Source organism: Solanum dulcamara, chromosome 2 (assembly GCF_947179165.1).
Source record: "Solanum dulcamara chromosome 2, daSolDulc1.2, whole genome shotgun sequence".
NCBI lineage: Eukaryota > Viridiplantae > Streptophyta > Magnoliopsida > Solanales > Solanaceae > Solanum > Solanum dulcamara.
In genome coordinates this window covers 22,539,793-22,557,071 of record NC_077238.1, presented here as the reverse complement: position 1 = coordinate 22,557,071, position 17,279 = coordinate 22,539,793, and the positions used below count along the sequence as shown (strand labels likewise).

At 36.5% G+C, this 17,279-nt stretch overlaps 1 protein-coding gene across 2 annotated transcripts; it reads left to right on the top strand.

Annotated features, from left to right (window-relative positions):
• Positions 1-4,087: 4,087 nt before the first annotated feature.
• On the top strand, positions 4,088-8,905 carry LOC129875867 (uncharacterized). Of its 2 annotated transcripts, none has more exons than XM_055951098.1 (5): positions 4,088-4,368; positions 4,743-4,899; positions 5,061-5,111; positions 5,266-5,358; positions 8,811-8,905. In XM_055951098.1, exons 1-5 carry the CDS (start codon positions 4,202-4,204, stop codon positions 8,847-8,849), a joined length of 507 nt encoding a protein of 168 aa, XP_055807073.1. In that variant the 5' UTR covers positions 4,088-4,201; the 3' UTR covers positions 8,850-8,905. The 2 variants fall into 2 exon arrangements, with proteins under 2 accessions (XP_055807073.1, XP_055807064.1); XM_055951089.1 differs by lacking the exon at positions 8,811-8,905 and adding an exon at positions 5,995-6,339.
• Positions 8,906-17,279: the final 8,374 nt, after the last annotated feature.

Here is a 17,279-nt window from a genome sequence, read left to right as displayed (position 1 = left end):
TATTTACCAGTGTTTTCGAAGGCAACTTTGGGACGAGTCTCAGGGTGGGACGTACAAAAAATGCTTTGGGGCGCAAATGAAAGGCCTAAATCTATAGGGTGTGTGTCCTAGGATTTGGGGAGTAAACCCCGGGCATAAACTAGGATTTGAGGCGTTAACCTCAGTAATAAAAGCGCAAGCCCCAGGCGTAAGAGTGTAAGCCTTGGGTGCTAAATTTGATTTTTGTTATTTTAAAAGTATTTTTGCTATAGATCATGTTCTTAATTATGATGTAAGATATTTATATTTTATGCCATTATAATTTCATGTTATAGTGATTTGATCAAAAATATATAAATAAGGAAATCAACTCTCATAGAAATTGACATTGCCATAAGTAGTTTTCTTAGATAATTATGCCTGAAATTAATTGATATAGATTTCATAAAATTATGTTTGTGAGACAACTTTATTCTGTTTTTGCATTGCTTATATCAGTGCTAGAGCCAAAATTTTCAGTAAGAGGGTTCATAATATGAAAAGGTAAACACACGAAGAAGCCAGTAGGGGTTTAACATCCACTGTATATACATAAAAATAATTTTAACCATTTATAAATAGTGTAACTTTTCGCCAAAGGGGGTTTGGATGAACCCTTCGGCTCTTCCTAGATCCACCTCTGGCTCCTACACATTTTTTCCTCCTCATTCTTTGACATATATGAACAAAAATCAATGCAAATATTAATTAAGGGTGAGAAAGACTAGTAGATGTGCAAATCGATGATGGAGTGGATGATAATTTCATTTTAAAGATTATCTGAACTATTATAATTTTTTGCTACCTTTCTCAAATAATAATAATAATAATTTTTTTCTATATTATTGGTAATTTATTTGAATTTCTAGCCTATCTGGAGTCCCGTGTTTCATGTATTCATGTTGAAGAAGTACCATGAGGATGGAGACTACATTATTAGGTGGGATTTAGTCTTGCTAGACAAGGATCTCCGGTATGAAGAAAAACGATTGCAATTCTTGATCGTGATGTAGGGAAGTTGAAGACTAAAGAGATCAACTCAGTGAAAGTACAATGGAAGCATAGTCTGATTAAGAAAGCTACTTGGAAACCGAGAAGGTTATGCGGGAGAAGTACCCTTATCTGTTTAATGATTCAAGTACTACTATATTCTTGCCTTAGCCTAGTTTATCTTGTTCGATCACTCAGGGACAATTGATGGGTAGATTGGTTCTTAATTGTAAGATCCGTTTCCGTCTTTATGGATAAGTCAACGGGGAAGAATTTTTGACCAGAAAACTTTTGAGTAGTAACTTAGAAATTTCGAGACTAGGTCAGACTTGAACGGAATCTGAGTCAGGTGAGGTTTAGGGAAATCTGATAATGGATTGGGGTTGATTTGTGAGTTTTGGTCGTTCGAGCTAGTAGCTAAGACGTTGAGGAGCCCTTATGGATTTACGAAAGTGAATTCGGGTGAGTAGATCTCCCGACATCGAATTTGGAGTGAATATGTTATCTTAAAACGTCAAGATTTGAGGTTGGGTTGTGAAATGGGGGATTGGGGCATGAATTTCGAGTTTCTGTCCCCGTACAAGACACTATGGCAGTACTAATCTCGTTTCGCGGGCTAGGGCCGCTATTACGGGACTGTCGCGTGTTTAATATCGAAAAAGTCCCAAAAATATTATTATTTTCTGCAACTTTGTTTTTGAAGAGCAAGAGACGACTTAAGGCTGTTTCTTTTTTTAGTTTTCCATCAAATCTTTTGGTAAAGATAAGTTAATCGTTCCTCTAACTTGTAATTCAATTCTTAGACCTTAGAATTTATGAGAATTCTCTTAGGGAATATTTTGGCATGAAGTTAATGGTGGAAAAAGCCTAGTCGAGAGATATGATCATGAAATTGGCCAAGGGTTAAGATTTCGATATAATTCAGGTAAATTAGGCCATTGTTCATTGATTGCTTGTATTCTTTGTTTGTTTTAGACCAAGAACGAGCCAAAACATTGTGAAAAAGAAAAGCTCTAGTTCTCTAGAGTTTTAGGTAGGTGATGGTTGTGTTTTCCTATTTATGTTATATGTACTTGTTAACTACTTCACTAATATTGCATACATGATATATGATTAGGGAAAACGAAAAGAACATGAATTGAAATGACATCTTGTGATCGAATTGCATGCAGTGAATGTATTACTTAATTGTACAAATGTGTGTGCCTATTCATTGTAATTATGATTGTGATGTGTTAATTCATGTTGGATTGGGTACCACACCAGTATATTTGGATCGGATACCATGCTGGTACAGTTGGGTCAGGAACTACACCAAAATATTTGGAACGAATACTACGCCGATACACTAACTATTAGAACGAGTACCACGCTGGTACACTAATAGTTTGGGTATGAGTTCCATAAGAGGACCATTGTTGACTGTTGAATTGTGATTGAGTATGTTTACCTGTATAATGATTTAAGAGCTGTCATAATTGTGATGTGATTATATATTCTGTTGTCTTACTATGTTGTAGTTTCTTGTTTATATCTGATTTATTGGAAATGACCATGTGGTCCTACAATTACACCGTGGTTGTGTGTTGATATTGCACTTGCTCTTTCTTTGTTGAGTACATGGCATAATCAAGCGGTTGTTGAGAGACCTCAAATAGGAGATCACTGATCGTTGAATTCAAGGGTAAGCCAGTTCTTTCAAGTTGCCGTGGACTCAACCTAGCGCTAAGTCATTTCATTTCGGACTTAGGCCTTATCAGATTCTTATTTATGTTAATGTTTCGGGTTTGCATCCACTTATTTTAGACCTTTAGAAGTTTTGGTATAATGACTTTCAGGTTCTATGTAGTAATTTCTGCATGTTTGATAAATTTCTCGAGTTTATGGGAACTTAGATTTAAAAGCTATATTTAATATGTTCTACTTGTTATTCGGTTAGTGCTTGATTCTCCCACAAACGGGTTAGTGTGAGTGCCATAAAAAGTTAGGTTCAAGTCATGTGTAATTGGATCCCGATTTGAAAGTTGGGGTCGAATCTCCATTTAAAAATTGAATTATGGGTTTGAAGTAGAGTCATATCGTATCGGATCCTGATTCAAAAATTGAGTCCCGTATCGGTTGTTGATTATCGGGGTCGTGTCTTGATTTGATAGTCAAGTCTCGATTTAAGTGTTGGGATCAGATTTAATATTGGTCGATTGTGTCCACGTTCAGGTGTTGAGGTCAGGTCCTGGTTCAGATATTCAATCTTGGATCGGGGTCGAGTCTCAGTTTAAATGTCAGGTTTGGATCTCGGGTTTGAAGACGGGTCCCGAGTTGGGAGTTAGCTTCGGGTCCCGAGGTCAAATCTTGATTCGAAAGTCAGTTCATGATTCGGGTGTCGGGTCTCGAATCGCTGTCAGGCTTCGAGTCGGATGCCAGATTGGATCTTGAATTAGTCATTGGGATCAAGTGTCGATGTTGGGGTCAGGGTCAGGAGTCGAGGGTCAGGTCCCGAGTCAAATCAGGATCGAATTCCGAATTGATCTTTGGGATCGTGTTCAGATTTGAGTGTTGGGGTCGGGATCGGGTCCTAGTTCGAATGATGGATTTCAGGTCGAAAGTCAAGGTCAGGTCAGATCTCAGTCGAATTTTGGATCGGTCACTAGAATCATGATCTAGTTCTAGTGTCAGGGTTGGGTCTTGGATCGATTATTAGGGTTGATTTTTGGGTCATAAATTATTTTTCTAAAATGTATTTTTTACTCTCTAGCCAAAAATAAAAGATATTTTCTAAAAAATATTTTTCGTTCACCAACTAAACACTAAAAAATATTTTCTATTTACCAACCAAATATAAAAATAAATTAGAAATCCACTTATTTTCTAAGAAAATATTTTCGGTGAAAAACATTTACCTTGATACCAAATACAAAATAGAGGAGTATAAAACAAGTGGCATGTTGTTGATTACTGCAACATCGGATGACCATTCGTTAATGTCTCCAAGTCTTGAGACCAACTTTTCCATTGTTTCATTTTCGTCATAAAAAGAGCACCACCCACACTTGAGCGGATCAATCGTCCTTTGTCCCCCCCCCCCCCCCCCCCCCCCAAATTTTTTTTTTTCCCAAAAAGAGGAAACTTTTTCTTCTTGTTTGGGAATGTGCAAAAATTGAATGTTGGGAACAAAATTTGGAGATTTGGGGAATAAATGATGGATTCAACACTGACATTGTTTCAAAATTCAGACCCCATGAACATATCTACTACAACCACCATTGTATCTTATGGCTCTTCTTCCTTTTTAACAAATTGTACCCTGCTCTCTGCTCTCATTGCTTTTGTCCTTGCACAATCCATTAAATTCTTCACTTCTTGGTACCCACCTTTTCTTTTTTCAATTGAACATCATCTATTTGGTTGGTTTGTTTTTATTCAAGAAACCTTAATGAATGAAAATGGATTGATGTAGTTCTTTATTCAAGAAACCTTGTCATTAGGATTCTGATAGCATTTGTTGCTTTAGACTTCAGCATTGTTAATTGCGGTTCATAATATTAAGCTTTAAGATTGGCTGGCATGTTTTTAAGACATTATGTGGCTATGTGTTTGGGGGAAAGTTATCAACGGAAGGATTATAGAGACCTATTATTAGTGTTTGAATTTTTCATATGTTTTGTTCTCTGTACAAACTGAATTACATGGTGTACCCAACATGTTTTGACATTGTTTTAATCCCAAGTATGTTATAGGTACAGGGAAAAACATTGGGATCTAAAGCAACTTGTTGGATCTGGTGGGATGCCGTCGTCTCATTCATCAACCGTGGCTGCTTTAGCCACAGCTGTTGGTTTGCAAGAAGGCTTTGGAGGATCCCTCTTTGCTACATCATTAGTTTTAGCATGTGTGGTATCATCTCTCTTTCAACTCATACTTAAATGTTTAAACATTTTTATGTATTTTAGTAATCCATATACATAATTTACAACAATCAGAAAAAATTGGGGCTTTCTTCTTATTTGGTCTTATGTTGCTTTTCGTGTTACACAAAACGTAATTTTTTGTGGCAGGTGATGTATGATGCCACAGGTGTAAGATTACATGCTGGACGTCAAGCAGAGGTCTCTCTTGCTTTAGCTATGTAGTTGTTCCTGTAAATCTACATGTGTGCTTGAATTCTTCTAAAGATATTTTTACATGCTTATAGAGTCGCATAATCGTAGTTCAGAAACATATTCTGAAATTCATCGGAAATGTTTGGCTCTTCTCTTTCAGGTTCTGAATCAAATTGTATGTGAACTTCCTGATGAACATCCTCTTGCAGACAGCATGCCACTGCGCGAACTCCTTGGTCACACCCCCCCTCAGGTTTTTCTTTATTAACTTCAATAAAATTTGTGTAAATTGGGGCTAAACCGTTCAAGCTTTATAAAACTAGTTTCCGAATCTGGCTATGTTCAAAAGCTCTCTATTGAAGTCATTTTCCTTCCTCCTCTGTTCTCTTCCAAATATCGCCTTACAGTGAATTTATTAACTGACAAACTGCGAGTCATACTTTTAACACCTTCTGCTAGCTGTCTGGTTAATACTTGACCATTTTATTTTGTTAGGGTATTTGGGGCCAGGAGAGAAGATAATTAATAATGATACATAAATGTACATTCTGCATTCTCTACCATTGATAGATCTTCTGAGCTTGCATTTTCTCATCAGTATTTATGTAACTACTTGTGAGGGTCTCCTATTTTTCAGTGTCTTCCTCACAGTAGACAATCTTGTCTTCGACCTTTTCTCGATACACAAGTTGTATCAGAAGATTCTATTGGTTTAACAATCCTCTCTGCATAGACTAAGTTTTAAAGTATCTCTAAAGAGTAAAATTCTACACAGAGTTATATCAAAATACTCCTATGTTTTTGGTTCCCTTGAATGATATGGTAAAAACTGTTTTAGAAGCTCAAAGAATGGAACTTTACGGAAAGCTATGTTGCACCCGGAATGCAGGTTGTTGCCGGTGGATTCTTGGGATTGGTCACAGCAACAATTGTCTGGTTGATCACGGGCTCTGGATATAGAGCATGATATTAAAGAGGTTGTTGTGACCATTGAAATAGAAGGCAGTTATGCTACCAAATCTTGCAGATAGTTTTGTTCCACCTATGGATTGCGCCACATGAGTTTTTTGTAGTCAACTGAATCCTTTTTGTCCCTGAAATGTATAGTTATCCATTATAGGAGTTTATACACATTGTAAATATTGATTTTTTGGAATTTTGGCTACAAGAAACAGCAATATTGTACTTTTAACTCTGGTAAAATGAAAGTTATTCCCTTTGGTTGTGGATTGTACTTTACCCTATGTACTGTTTAAATATGCAAAACAACCTCCCTATACTTGGAAAAGCTGGCATACTATGAGAAGGAAGATACATTGAGAGAGAACACAACTTGATTATTCCCTCAAACTATTGGGGTCTGAATAAAAGTGTACATATTCTAAGAAAGGAAAGAGAACCAAAATATATAACTTGTATGTATCAAGCTTCTTACAATGTAGTTGTTATGAGATCCAATGAAGGACTAGGTGAATATATCTGTAAGTTGGTCATTTGACTTCACAAATTTTATAACAATGTCTTTGAAGTATTCAAGAATTGTACAAGCACAGAGCATGCCTCGGGCACACGATTGTAATGACTTGGAAGGTCATTTTCGACATTTTTAATAAAATTACCATTTTACCCCTCTCGTCAGTTGCCCCGAGTCATTTTAGATTGGATTTGAAGGTTGATTTTTGAAAATCTTGTGAAAGGTGGAGGTTTTGCTAAGTAATTGAGTTTCAAAGGCTTAAGTTGTCAAATTTTGAGTTTTAGAGTCATTTGAAACTTCGAGTCTCGAAATAAAATTTCGACGATTCCATCAGCTTCGAAATGCGGAAATTGGTCTAGGAGAGTTGTCAAAATCAAATTTGGAGTTAAAACGTGAATTTTAGGTTCGAAGTTGGAAATTGAGTTAAAGTTTGACTTTGGTCAACATTTGAGGTTCGAGTGATCGGGTTGGATTTCTGATGGTTCCAACGGTTTCAGGAGGTGATTCTAACGCTAGAAATGACTTCAATGATTCAAGTGTCAAAACTAGTTTAGTTGCGACTTATCATATTTCTGGTCAAGGAAGCCTCAAATTCAAATTTCGATGATTCTATTGAGTCTGGAACGTTGAATTTAGTAGGGTTGCATATATGGTTTGTACATACGGGATTCCGAATGAATCCCGAGGATCCAATCGGAGGATTGAATTGTGACTTAGCCATTTTGCTAGTGCTGATGTAGGGTCTGCTTAAGTGGACCAGGTTCGCTAAAGCGAATCTTCGCTTAAGTGAGACCCATCGCTTAAGAGAAGGGACTCACTTAGGCGGGGTTCGTAAAAGCGAACTAGGTTCTCTAAAGCGAACTTTCGTTTAAGCGAAGAGTTTGTCGCTTAAGCGAAATCAGAAGGGGGTTTAGACGAGGTTTAAGGTATTTTCACCATTTTTAACATTTCCAAGCTCGGTTTAGTCGATTTCTTTGAGATTTTTCACGAAAAAACTATTGGGTAATGTATTTCTAACACTTTTCCTTAATTTCCATTGAATAATTTCATATTTTAACTTCAAATTGTGGATTTCAAATTGGAGATTTTGGGTTTTCTTGAACATGAATTTTTGAAAGAGAAATGGAGATTTGAACTCATTTTGACCTCGTTTTTGAAACGGATTTCACTATTAGATTCCTGATTGCTTGAGGAACATTTTCATCTAAAAATAATCAGATTCCGAGTTTGGTTTCCGATATGAGATTTTTGACCATTTTACCCTTTTCACCCGAATTTCTTGATTTTAGTGTCAATAGATTCGAAGTATGATTGCGATTCTATATTTGATTAGATTGTGGTGATTTAGAGTATCGTCAAAGAGGAAAAGAATTGATTTCAGATTGTTCGTGATATTTTGACTAAGACAAGTGGAATTCTAACCTTTGTTAAGTATGTTGAACCTTGTATTTCCTATGTGAGGGGATTAGGGTGTGTTGGGTCATTAAATTGAATTGAATTATATGAGTTGAAGGGTGATAGTGGATTTGAATAGGGATTAATCATCTAAGTTTTGTGGATTTCGGGACAATGATCTATTGTGTGATTGTGGTTTATATGACATAATTGTGAATATTTATCTTGCTTCACTCTTTAATTATGCATATATTGCATCTGTGATGACTGAGAAATGATATGAGTAGGGTACTGAATATTGGGATCGATTTTTCTATCAGTCGAGGTGATTTGATGAGGTTTCTTCCGGCGGCCGAGGTCTCTTCCTACAAATTTTGGCCGAGGTCTCTTCCGGTGAATATTATGGCTGAGGTCTCTTCCAACAGATTTTGGACGAGGTCATTTTCGGCGGATACATGGTCTATGTATGGCTCCCATGGGTTCCGATCTGAGGTGATCAGCGAATGTATATCGTAGGACAGACATACATCACGATATTTGACATTGCATTTGCATTCATTTATTCCTGTGATTGATTATGATCTGAGATTATATGTGTTTTCCTGAGTATAGTGGTGAGAATATATTTGTGCCTTCTATTGTGGTTTGTTATTCTAGTGCAATTGTGATATAAACTGTATAGATTGGGCTGTGTGAGTGCAGGTGTGTAGTTGTGGATGATTGTGATTGGGATGTCAGGAGTACCCGTGTTCCACATTGCTTTACTTAGGGTTTAGTTTCCATTTTGCTGAGTACCGTGTTATTGATGCTCACCCCTTACTTCTACATTTGTGTAGGATCTAAGCTCGACACCTCCTTCTCATAATACTCTTTGACCGGTCCGAGCTTCTGGACGTTTGAGAGGTAGCAGCTTGTCCTCTTCGGCAGACTCTCGACGTTCATTACTTTATGTTTTGTTCTACTTGAGAACTGAGATATATGTACTTGTATCTTTTCTATTTCTGTTGAAATAATGGCTTGTACATGTGATACCAAGTCTTGGGTAGTTTAGAATCTGTTTTCAGCTTATCCTTATTTATATCGTTTTAGAATTTATATTTTCGCTTAATTAGAATTGTTCAGACTCTTATGTTAACCCGTCTTGGTGGGTTACGCGAGTGCCATCACACCCAATTTCGGATCGTGACAACGATCCTCGTACCTAATCCGATGATGAAGAACCCAGTACCTGATTCAGACAACCCACGCAAGATGACCCCCCAGCCTACAACCCTGCTTACCATCTTACCTGCCCCCGATCGAGTCAAGGCTTACAACCTAAGCTATGTGACATACAAGTCATTACTTCTTAGCCTCACATGAGGTATGCCTCTGTGTTACATGATTTATAACTAATTTTCTAAGTTGAGTATGACATACTAAATGCATTAATTAGGAAACATGTTATGGGTTTTTACGTGTTGAAATGCATAATATGACTTCATGTTTATTTTATCATGATTGCACTACTTGTCTGATATGCTATGATCGATGGATGATACTAGTAACTTACTGATTGTGTCCAATACCTAATTCACAATTTGTTGGGCTGTTGATGGGATGAGGTTGACTATGAACGATTTGTTGAAATGCATAGTTCAACGCAATTAAAGGTGTGCCCTGTGAACGGTCTCTGGTGAAACACATAGGTGCCATCGTGTTTTTGTTTTGAGCTATATATATATATATATATATATATATATATTTATTCATGATGTTGCACTTATATATATATTGTATCCCACAAATGACATGCATATCATTTTGGAAACTTGCTCCATGATGACATTATGAGCCGATGATCTTGCTAGGCTTTATGCTCACCCTTGTTGTTGTTTATGTTTTGTACATATCGTAGCTCTAGTACCATAATGGGCGCTCTTTGATATGGTTGGAGGTAGTTGCTAATTTCAGCTTAGGTGAGCCGGCCAACCTCTCTTGATCGTGGCGACACTATCTTCTCTTTTTTTGTGATTTGCTTGTCTTTTGCTGGTGTACCCCCAGAGTTGTACTCAGATACTCTTAGATGCTTCTTGAAAATATTAGTATATGGTTTGGGGACATGTGTATTTTATGAGTTTATGTTGTTCTTTATCCTTCCACTTCATGACGATATTTACTATTTACGCCATGGTTGATTTGAGCTTATTCTTTTTTTCTCGACTAATAATTTTGGTAGTGGTTCTTCGAGCTCTAGTCATGACCTATGATATTGGATCGTGGCTTCCAAAAGGTAAAGCAAGGATGGACAACCATTGAAAGTTTAAAGCAAAGATGATTTTTTTTTGAGGTCACTGGTAAATGCACAAATGCTATGACACCATGTGAGAAGAAAGAAAAATTGAGAAAGAACATTGTTTGATTATTTCAGTTGAATAATGATAGAAACTCAGAACAGTCAATCATGAAAGAATTGTAATCTGTTTTCAATAATAAAACTGTAGGATTTACAAGATATTTATGCAAGGAGTAAGAGTCCTAATTATTTGTTGATTTCAAAAGTTAATGACTATTAGCCATAATGGGAGATTCCAAACTTGGGGGAGATCTCTGATTTGTGACTGATTGGGGTTGATAAATAAAGCATAACCAACACCCTCCCTCAAACAATGTTGTGTATCACAAAGCATGAGTTTAGACAAAATATAATTGTGTCTGCTTTTTAACATGAGCTTTTTAAATAAATCATCCAGTTGATTTTTATAGGATATATACTCCAAATTAATAATCCGATCTCCAATCAGTTCTCTGATGTAGTGATAGTCTAGATATATGTTCTTGGTATTTTCATGATGAACGAGGTTGGTTGCTATTTTGATTGCACTAGTGTTGTCTCCATACAATGTGATTGATCCTTCCATTTTGATGCCAAGTTATGATAACAACCTTCATAGCCAAATGATTTCAGAGCATGCAATAGACATACTTCTATTCTCTGCCTCTTTGGATGACTTTGATGTTCGAGATTACTTCTTGCACTTCTAAGAAATCATGCAGGAGCCGAGCATCATGCACCAACCTGTAGTGGATCGTCTTGAATCAGTACATGCTGCTCCACTTCAGCATCTATCAGAGTCCTTTTTTGGTTATTTTCCTTATTTGATCCTGCTCGTCCAACTTTTTCAGGAGCATAACAATACCCAAATCTTGTCATTTCCGCAGAAACAATTTCTACAACTATCTTTTTCTTTCCTTTGTCCCTTGCATCAGTCGAGTAATTCCATAGTCCAATCTACATTAGTGTATCCCACCATGTCCAGTGATGAATATGATGGGAATAAGAGACTTCGATTCACACATCTTATATATCTGATAACCTCGAATAAAGCTGTGTAATGCATCTTGTAAGGCTAGGTAACAAATTGACTTAACATATATACTGCATAAACAATATTAGAACGACTCGTAGTAAGATATATAAGTGATCCAACTAGACATCTATACAAGGTCTGATTCCCAAAAATCTCTCCCTATTTTTTGTATTTCGTTCGCTTCTATTAGAGTATGAACATTCTTATGATCCATAAGATTAGCTAACTTTATTAGATCTTCTGCATACTTTTGTTGACTCAATCATATGCCTTCTCTTTCATAACTTACGTCCAAACTTAAAAGATATGTTAGCTATCCTAGGTCTTTCATCTTGAAGAAAGAGTGTACCAATTCTTTCAAATTAGAGATTCCAACTTCATCATTTCTTGTGATAATCATATCATCCATATAAAAGGAGGAGAATAATAATATCTGAGATAGACCGATATAAGAATAATGAATAATCTGAGCAGCTATGAGAAAAATCAGCACCTAAGATACAATGCAAAAATTTTCGAACCAAGAGCGAGGAGTAATTTATAGAAAGATTTCTTAAGACGACACACCTGATTTAGATTAAAATATTTGTAACATGGTGGTAGATTCATGTACACCACTTTTTGCAAGTCTCCATGCAAGAAAGCATTCTTGACATTCATTTGATGTAACTTCCAACTTTTATTAATGCTAAAGCAAAGCAATATACGTATTGTCATCATCTTAGCTACTAGAGCAAATGTTTCATCGTAATCGATTTCATATTCCTGCTTATATCCTTGAGCTACCAATCTTGCCTTGTATCGATCTAGGGATCCATCAACTTTCATCTTGATTGAGTTCACCCATCTACTTTCAATAATTGTTGCATTTGTTGGTCTATCTACCATATCACATGTATCATTCTCGTCAAGGGCAACTAATTCTTCATGCATTGCATCATCCCAACATTTCTGATCACTAGCATACATGTAAGAATTTGGCATAACTATAGAATTCAAGGTTGTTCGTAAAGCAAAAGATTGGTCAGAATCACATGTTGAGTATCCATATCGATCTAGAGAAGGAGAATGATGAGATGATCATTTTGATGAGGTCAATGATATTTTGACATGTGGGAGAAGGTTGATGATTAAGGTTTAATGAAGCATTATGAGCTTTAGGTTGATAAGGCAAAGAATTAGTATTTACCGAAACAGTATCATTATCAAAAAATGATCAATGTCATAAATAGTACCTGTTGTACATGTTTGACAATGGACCATGGATAGGTAGTTATGACAAGCAGAATCATGAGCAAAAACTTTTTTCAAGAAAGATATAGTAAAAAAATGTGAGTCTTTGTTAGCATAAATAAAAGAATTCTCAAAGAAAATAACATGTCAAGAAATTTTCAATAAACAATGTGTTGAATCATAACACAAATATCCCTTTTGAATATCACTGTAACCCCAAAAAATACATTTAACACCTTTGAAGATAATTTATAACATTCATGATTTGAAATAAGAAAAAAAATACACAACCAAATACTTTAAGATGTGAATAGTCGAATAATTTTTTGAAAAGAACAAAATATGGACAATTTTGTTTCATGATAGAGGATGCTTGTCTATTTATGAGATAATGGATGCTTGGATTGCTTCAACCCAATATATTTTTGGTAGACAAAGAATTTCTGAAAATGGTTTAATGGAGTTCAATGCCTGATGCAAATGAAATATGGCCATTTATTGTAACAATTTCATGTCTAGTGCGTGGTGTAGATAATTCAGAAAAAAATTGATTTTCTATCATATAGTTAGATGCAGCGGAATGAATATGTCATATCATTGAATCTGAAAAGTTAATTTTACCAGGGTACGAGAGATTTCATTAGGAAAAGCTGCCACCAATGATTCTTGTATCATTTTGTAGATATTGCGATCAAGCAATGTTGATACTTGATGTGCCTTTTTGCTTGGTGTTTCTTGTGTACCTGAAATCTTTATGAGGATTTGAGCATTTTTCTGGATCAGATTTCTTACAACATTCCAGAATAATATGACCATCCTTCTTACAATAGTTGCAATAATTTTGCTTCTTGCAATAAGAAATAACATGTCCTATTTCCTTGCAATGATATGCTTGAACGGGCTTGTTCGAGTTTCCCGATAAATAAAAATTTTTGTATGCAGTTATGGCAGTGTCCATGGTAAGGAAATTCTCCATAGAACCTGAAAACTCAATCGAGTTTCTTCTAAAAGAATTTTAGAAACTACCAAATCCAAAGTTGGAAGTACTTCCATGTTAACAATATTGGCACTCAAATGCTCGAACTCAGGCGTGAGTTTCATTAGAAATTGGACTGTTCATTTCCTTTTCATTGTAGTCATGATGTAAGACCCCGAAAGTTGGAAGAGTCGAAAAATAAGGTTTAAAAGGAGTCCCCTAAAAAGTGCAGCTTTTTGACACCAGGTGGACTTCACGGAGCCCTTCACTGGACGTGAAGTGGACTACGGACCGTGAAGTGGACCATGGGCTGTGAAGAGCCACCATGGTCCAGCCTGGTGCTAGTTGGAAAGTGGGTGCCGACCATGAGAGGCACCACAGGCCGTGGTGAGAACCACTATCCGTGGTGGCCTCCGTGGAGGTCACCCCCTCAATTCCTCCTATTCACGACCACTACCACGAGACGTGGTGGGCTTCACGGACCGTGGTGGGCCCTCTGCGCAAATATTGTTTCATTTAAGTTTAAGGGTGTTTTGGTCTTTTTCCTATGATCTCATTAATAAATGTGGATGGTTTTGGGGGGTTTATTCTATCCTATTAACTACCCTAAGCCCACCTAACCCTCTCATTCTCACCCAAACACTCAAAACCCAAAATCCTCTCTCTAAAGTCTCAAACGTCTTCTTCCTCCTCAAGCAATTCAAAGAGAAATTCAAGGTCAATTTCCCAATTAAAGAGCAATTTAGGTCTTCCAAAACTCAAGGTATGTGAGAATTCATCCATGAGCCCTTTCACTCATGGAGTCCCAAGTTTCCCCTCAATTTTTTCTATGAATTCTTCTTTTAAAAGCTCTAATTTCATGAATATGCATTAGGTCTTCTTAATTATGACTTATCTTATGATTATTGAAAGCAAAAATTCAGTGCAATGCTCAAGAAGGAATTGAGTCACTTTTATCCCAAATGACTATCCTATCCTTCCCTAAGTCTACATTACAAGACGATAACAAGTCCTACATAGTTTCATTTCAAATGTTCTCACATTAGTGGAGATTTAGATAAAGGCCAAACCTACGGTATCACAATTGCATGCATTGAATATTCTTTGGAGTGTGAGTGTACTCTACAAACTGTTCTCAAATAAAAACACTTTAAATGTGTGCAAATTAAGATTTCTTTGGTGAGAGCACTTGAAGCATGATGTTGAGCCTAGTTCAAAGCCCTTGTTTGAGGCAAGATGAACAAATCTTGTCGTAGCTTAAGTACATTTGAGGTACCATTTGAAGCCATAAGAATTACCTCAAAGTCCATCTCGGTTGAATGAGAAAACATTGGTGAAAAAATTCTATGCAATACTATTGCTGGTGTTAACTATAATTAAAATATGTTTCCTTGTTCGAAAAATAAAAATGGGTTGATACCCGCCTTTTAATACTTTTCAAAGGAATTTTATTTGACCATTCACTGTTCATATTGCATTTTTTTGGGTCGTCATACCCTAAAACATGACACATTTTTAAAGTTGATATGTTATTTCATACAAAATGATACTTTTTAAAATGGGTTTGTCATGCCATTCAAAATGATACTTTATTTACTGGTTTGTCATGCCGTCCAAATTGACACTTTTTTTTATTAGTTTGTCCTGTCTTTCAAAATGACACCTTTTAATTTGGTATCTCTTTTAAATTGGCATTTTGAAAAATTCAAGATGTTATTTACATTGGATAATTGCCTTATTTATTATTCATATAAGGCCACGTTTGCATAGTTTATGTTACCGCTGCTAGTAATATTGTTATTGCAGATTTTGTGATACACTATTCACACCAAATTCAGATTAGGTCTTCCGTCTTTCAAAGAGACATTGGGACGTCACATCTCTAAAAAGTGATATTTCAAGTTCAAATTGGGTCGTCTACCTTTCAAGGAACACATTGGGACGTCACCTCCCTAAAAAGTGACATTTCAAGTGCAAATTGGGTCGTCCGCCTTTCAAGGAACACATTGGGACGTCACCTCCCTAAAAAGTGATATTTCAAGTTCAAATTAGGTCGTTCGCCTTTCAAGGGACACATTGGGTTGTCACCTCCCTAAAAAGTGGCATTTCAAGTTCAAAAAAGATCCTCCACCTTTTAATGGACATGTTGGGTTTTCACACCCCTTCAAGTTACATTTCAAGTTCAAATTGGGTTATCCGCCTTTTAAAGAAATACGTTGGGTTGTCACATCCCTTCAAATGACATTTCAAATTCAAATTGGGGCATCCGCCTTTCAAGGGACACGTTGGGTTGTCACATCCCTTCAAGTGACATTTCAAGTTCAAATTGGGTCATCCATCTTTCAAAGAGACACTTTGGATTGTCAAATCCCTTTAAGTGACAATTCAAGTTCAAATTGGGTTATCCGCATTTCAAAGAGATACATTGGATTGTCACATCCCTTCAAGTGACATTTCAAGTTCAAATTGGGTTATCCGCCTTTCAAAGAGATACATTGGGTTGTCACATCTCTTCAAGTGATATTTCAAATTCAAATTGGGTCGTCCACCTTTCAAGGGACATGTTGGGTTGTCACATCCCTTCAAGTGACATTTTAAGTTCAAATTAGGTCGTTCACCTTTCAAAGAGACACGTTGGGTTATCACATCCCTTCAAGTGACATATCTAGTTTAAATTGGATTGTCCACCTTCCAATGGACACGTTGGGCTGTCACATCCGTTCATGTGACATATCAAGTTTAAATTGGGTCGTCCTCCTTTCAAAGAGACGTTGGATTATCACATCCATTCAAGTGACATTTCAAGTTCAAATTGGATCGTCCGCCTTTCAAAGAGATGTTGAATTGTCACATCCCTTCAAGTGATATTTCAAGATCAAATTGGGTCATCCGCCTTTCAAAGAGACACTTTGGATTGTCATATCCCTTCAAGTGACATTTAAAATGGAAATTGGACCATCCACCTTTCAAAGGTACAAAAGTTTTCACTGGGCCTGTTGAAAGTAGAATCAAAGGTATATGAATGTTTTCAGTCTTGGAGCGATTATTTCCCTTTTGTGTATATTTTCATCCTCGTTGATGAACGTAGAGTATTGTTCAAAAGCTCTACTAGCGTCTCATATCATTTTGTTCAAATTTTATCAAACCAAAATTGGGTTCGTCAACTTTGTTTGTCGACGATTTCTTTCATCAATACTAGACAAACAAAGGGGAAAGTTGTTGACACCCAATTTTGGCTCATCGTGCTAAAAATTAACTACTTCAGTCTGTCGAATACAAGACTTAATTATTCAATCATATTCCTTATTTTTTTCTTTGCAGTCCTCCCTCTCTTTGACTATTTCAAAACTCTCTCTCTCTCTCCTCTCTATTTCTTCCCCACATTTTTTAGCCTTTTTCTCCACCTCCCTTTTCCCATATTTCAAACCTCCAGATCTCTTCCTCCTTCATATATCTCTATCTTCCTCACCTAACAAATAAAAAAAAGAACAACCTCACAAACACACAACTCTCTCTTCCTTTCTCCATTTCCAGCCAACTCCAAGTTCCGACTATGAACGAAGCGAACAACAACAGCAAGAACTCGCGAGAAGCCAACAACCACCAAAACCAAACCAAGCTCCAACGGCTCACCAGTTCGAACCAAGGACGCTGACAACAACTCCGGTGACCTTTCTTGAATATACTTGTGATGATATTAAGTCTATTGGTGCTATTAATTTTACTAAATATCATCTCTGTTATTG

Excerpts from the sequence above, each read along its gene's own strand:
- LOC129875867 (XM_055951089.1), top strand. The coding sequence starts at position 4,202 with ATGATGGATTCAACACTGACATTGTTTCAAAATTCAGACCCCATGAAC. Across the intron at positions 4,369-4,742 it reads ATTAAATTCTTCACTTCTTG|GTACAGGGAAAAACATTGGG; the intron begins GTACCCACCTTT and ends AGTATGTTATAG. Across the intron at positions 4,900-5,060 it reads CATTAGTTTTAGCATGTGTG|GTGATGTATGATGCCACAGG; the intron begins GTATCATCTCTC and ends TTTTTGTGGCAG.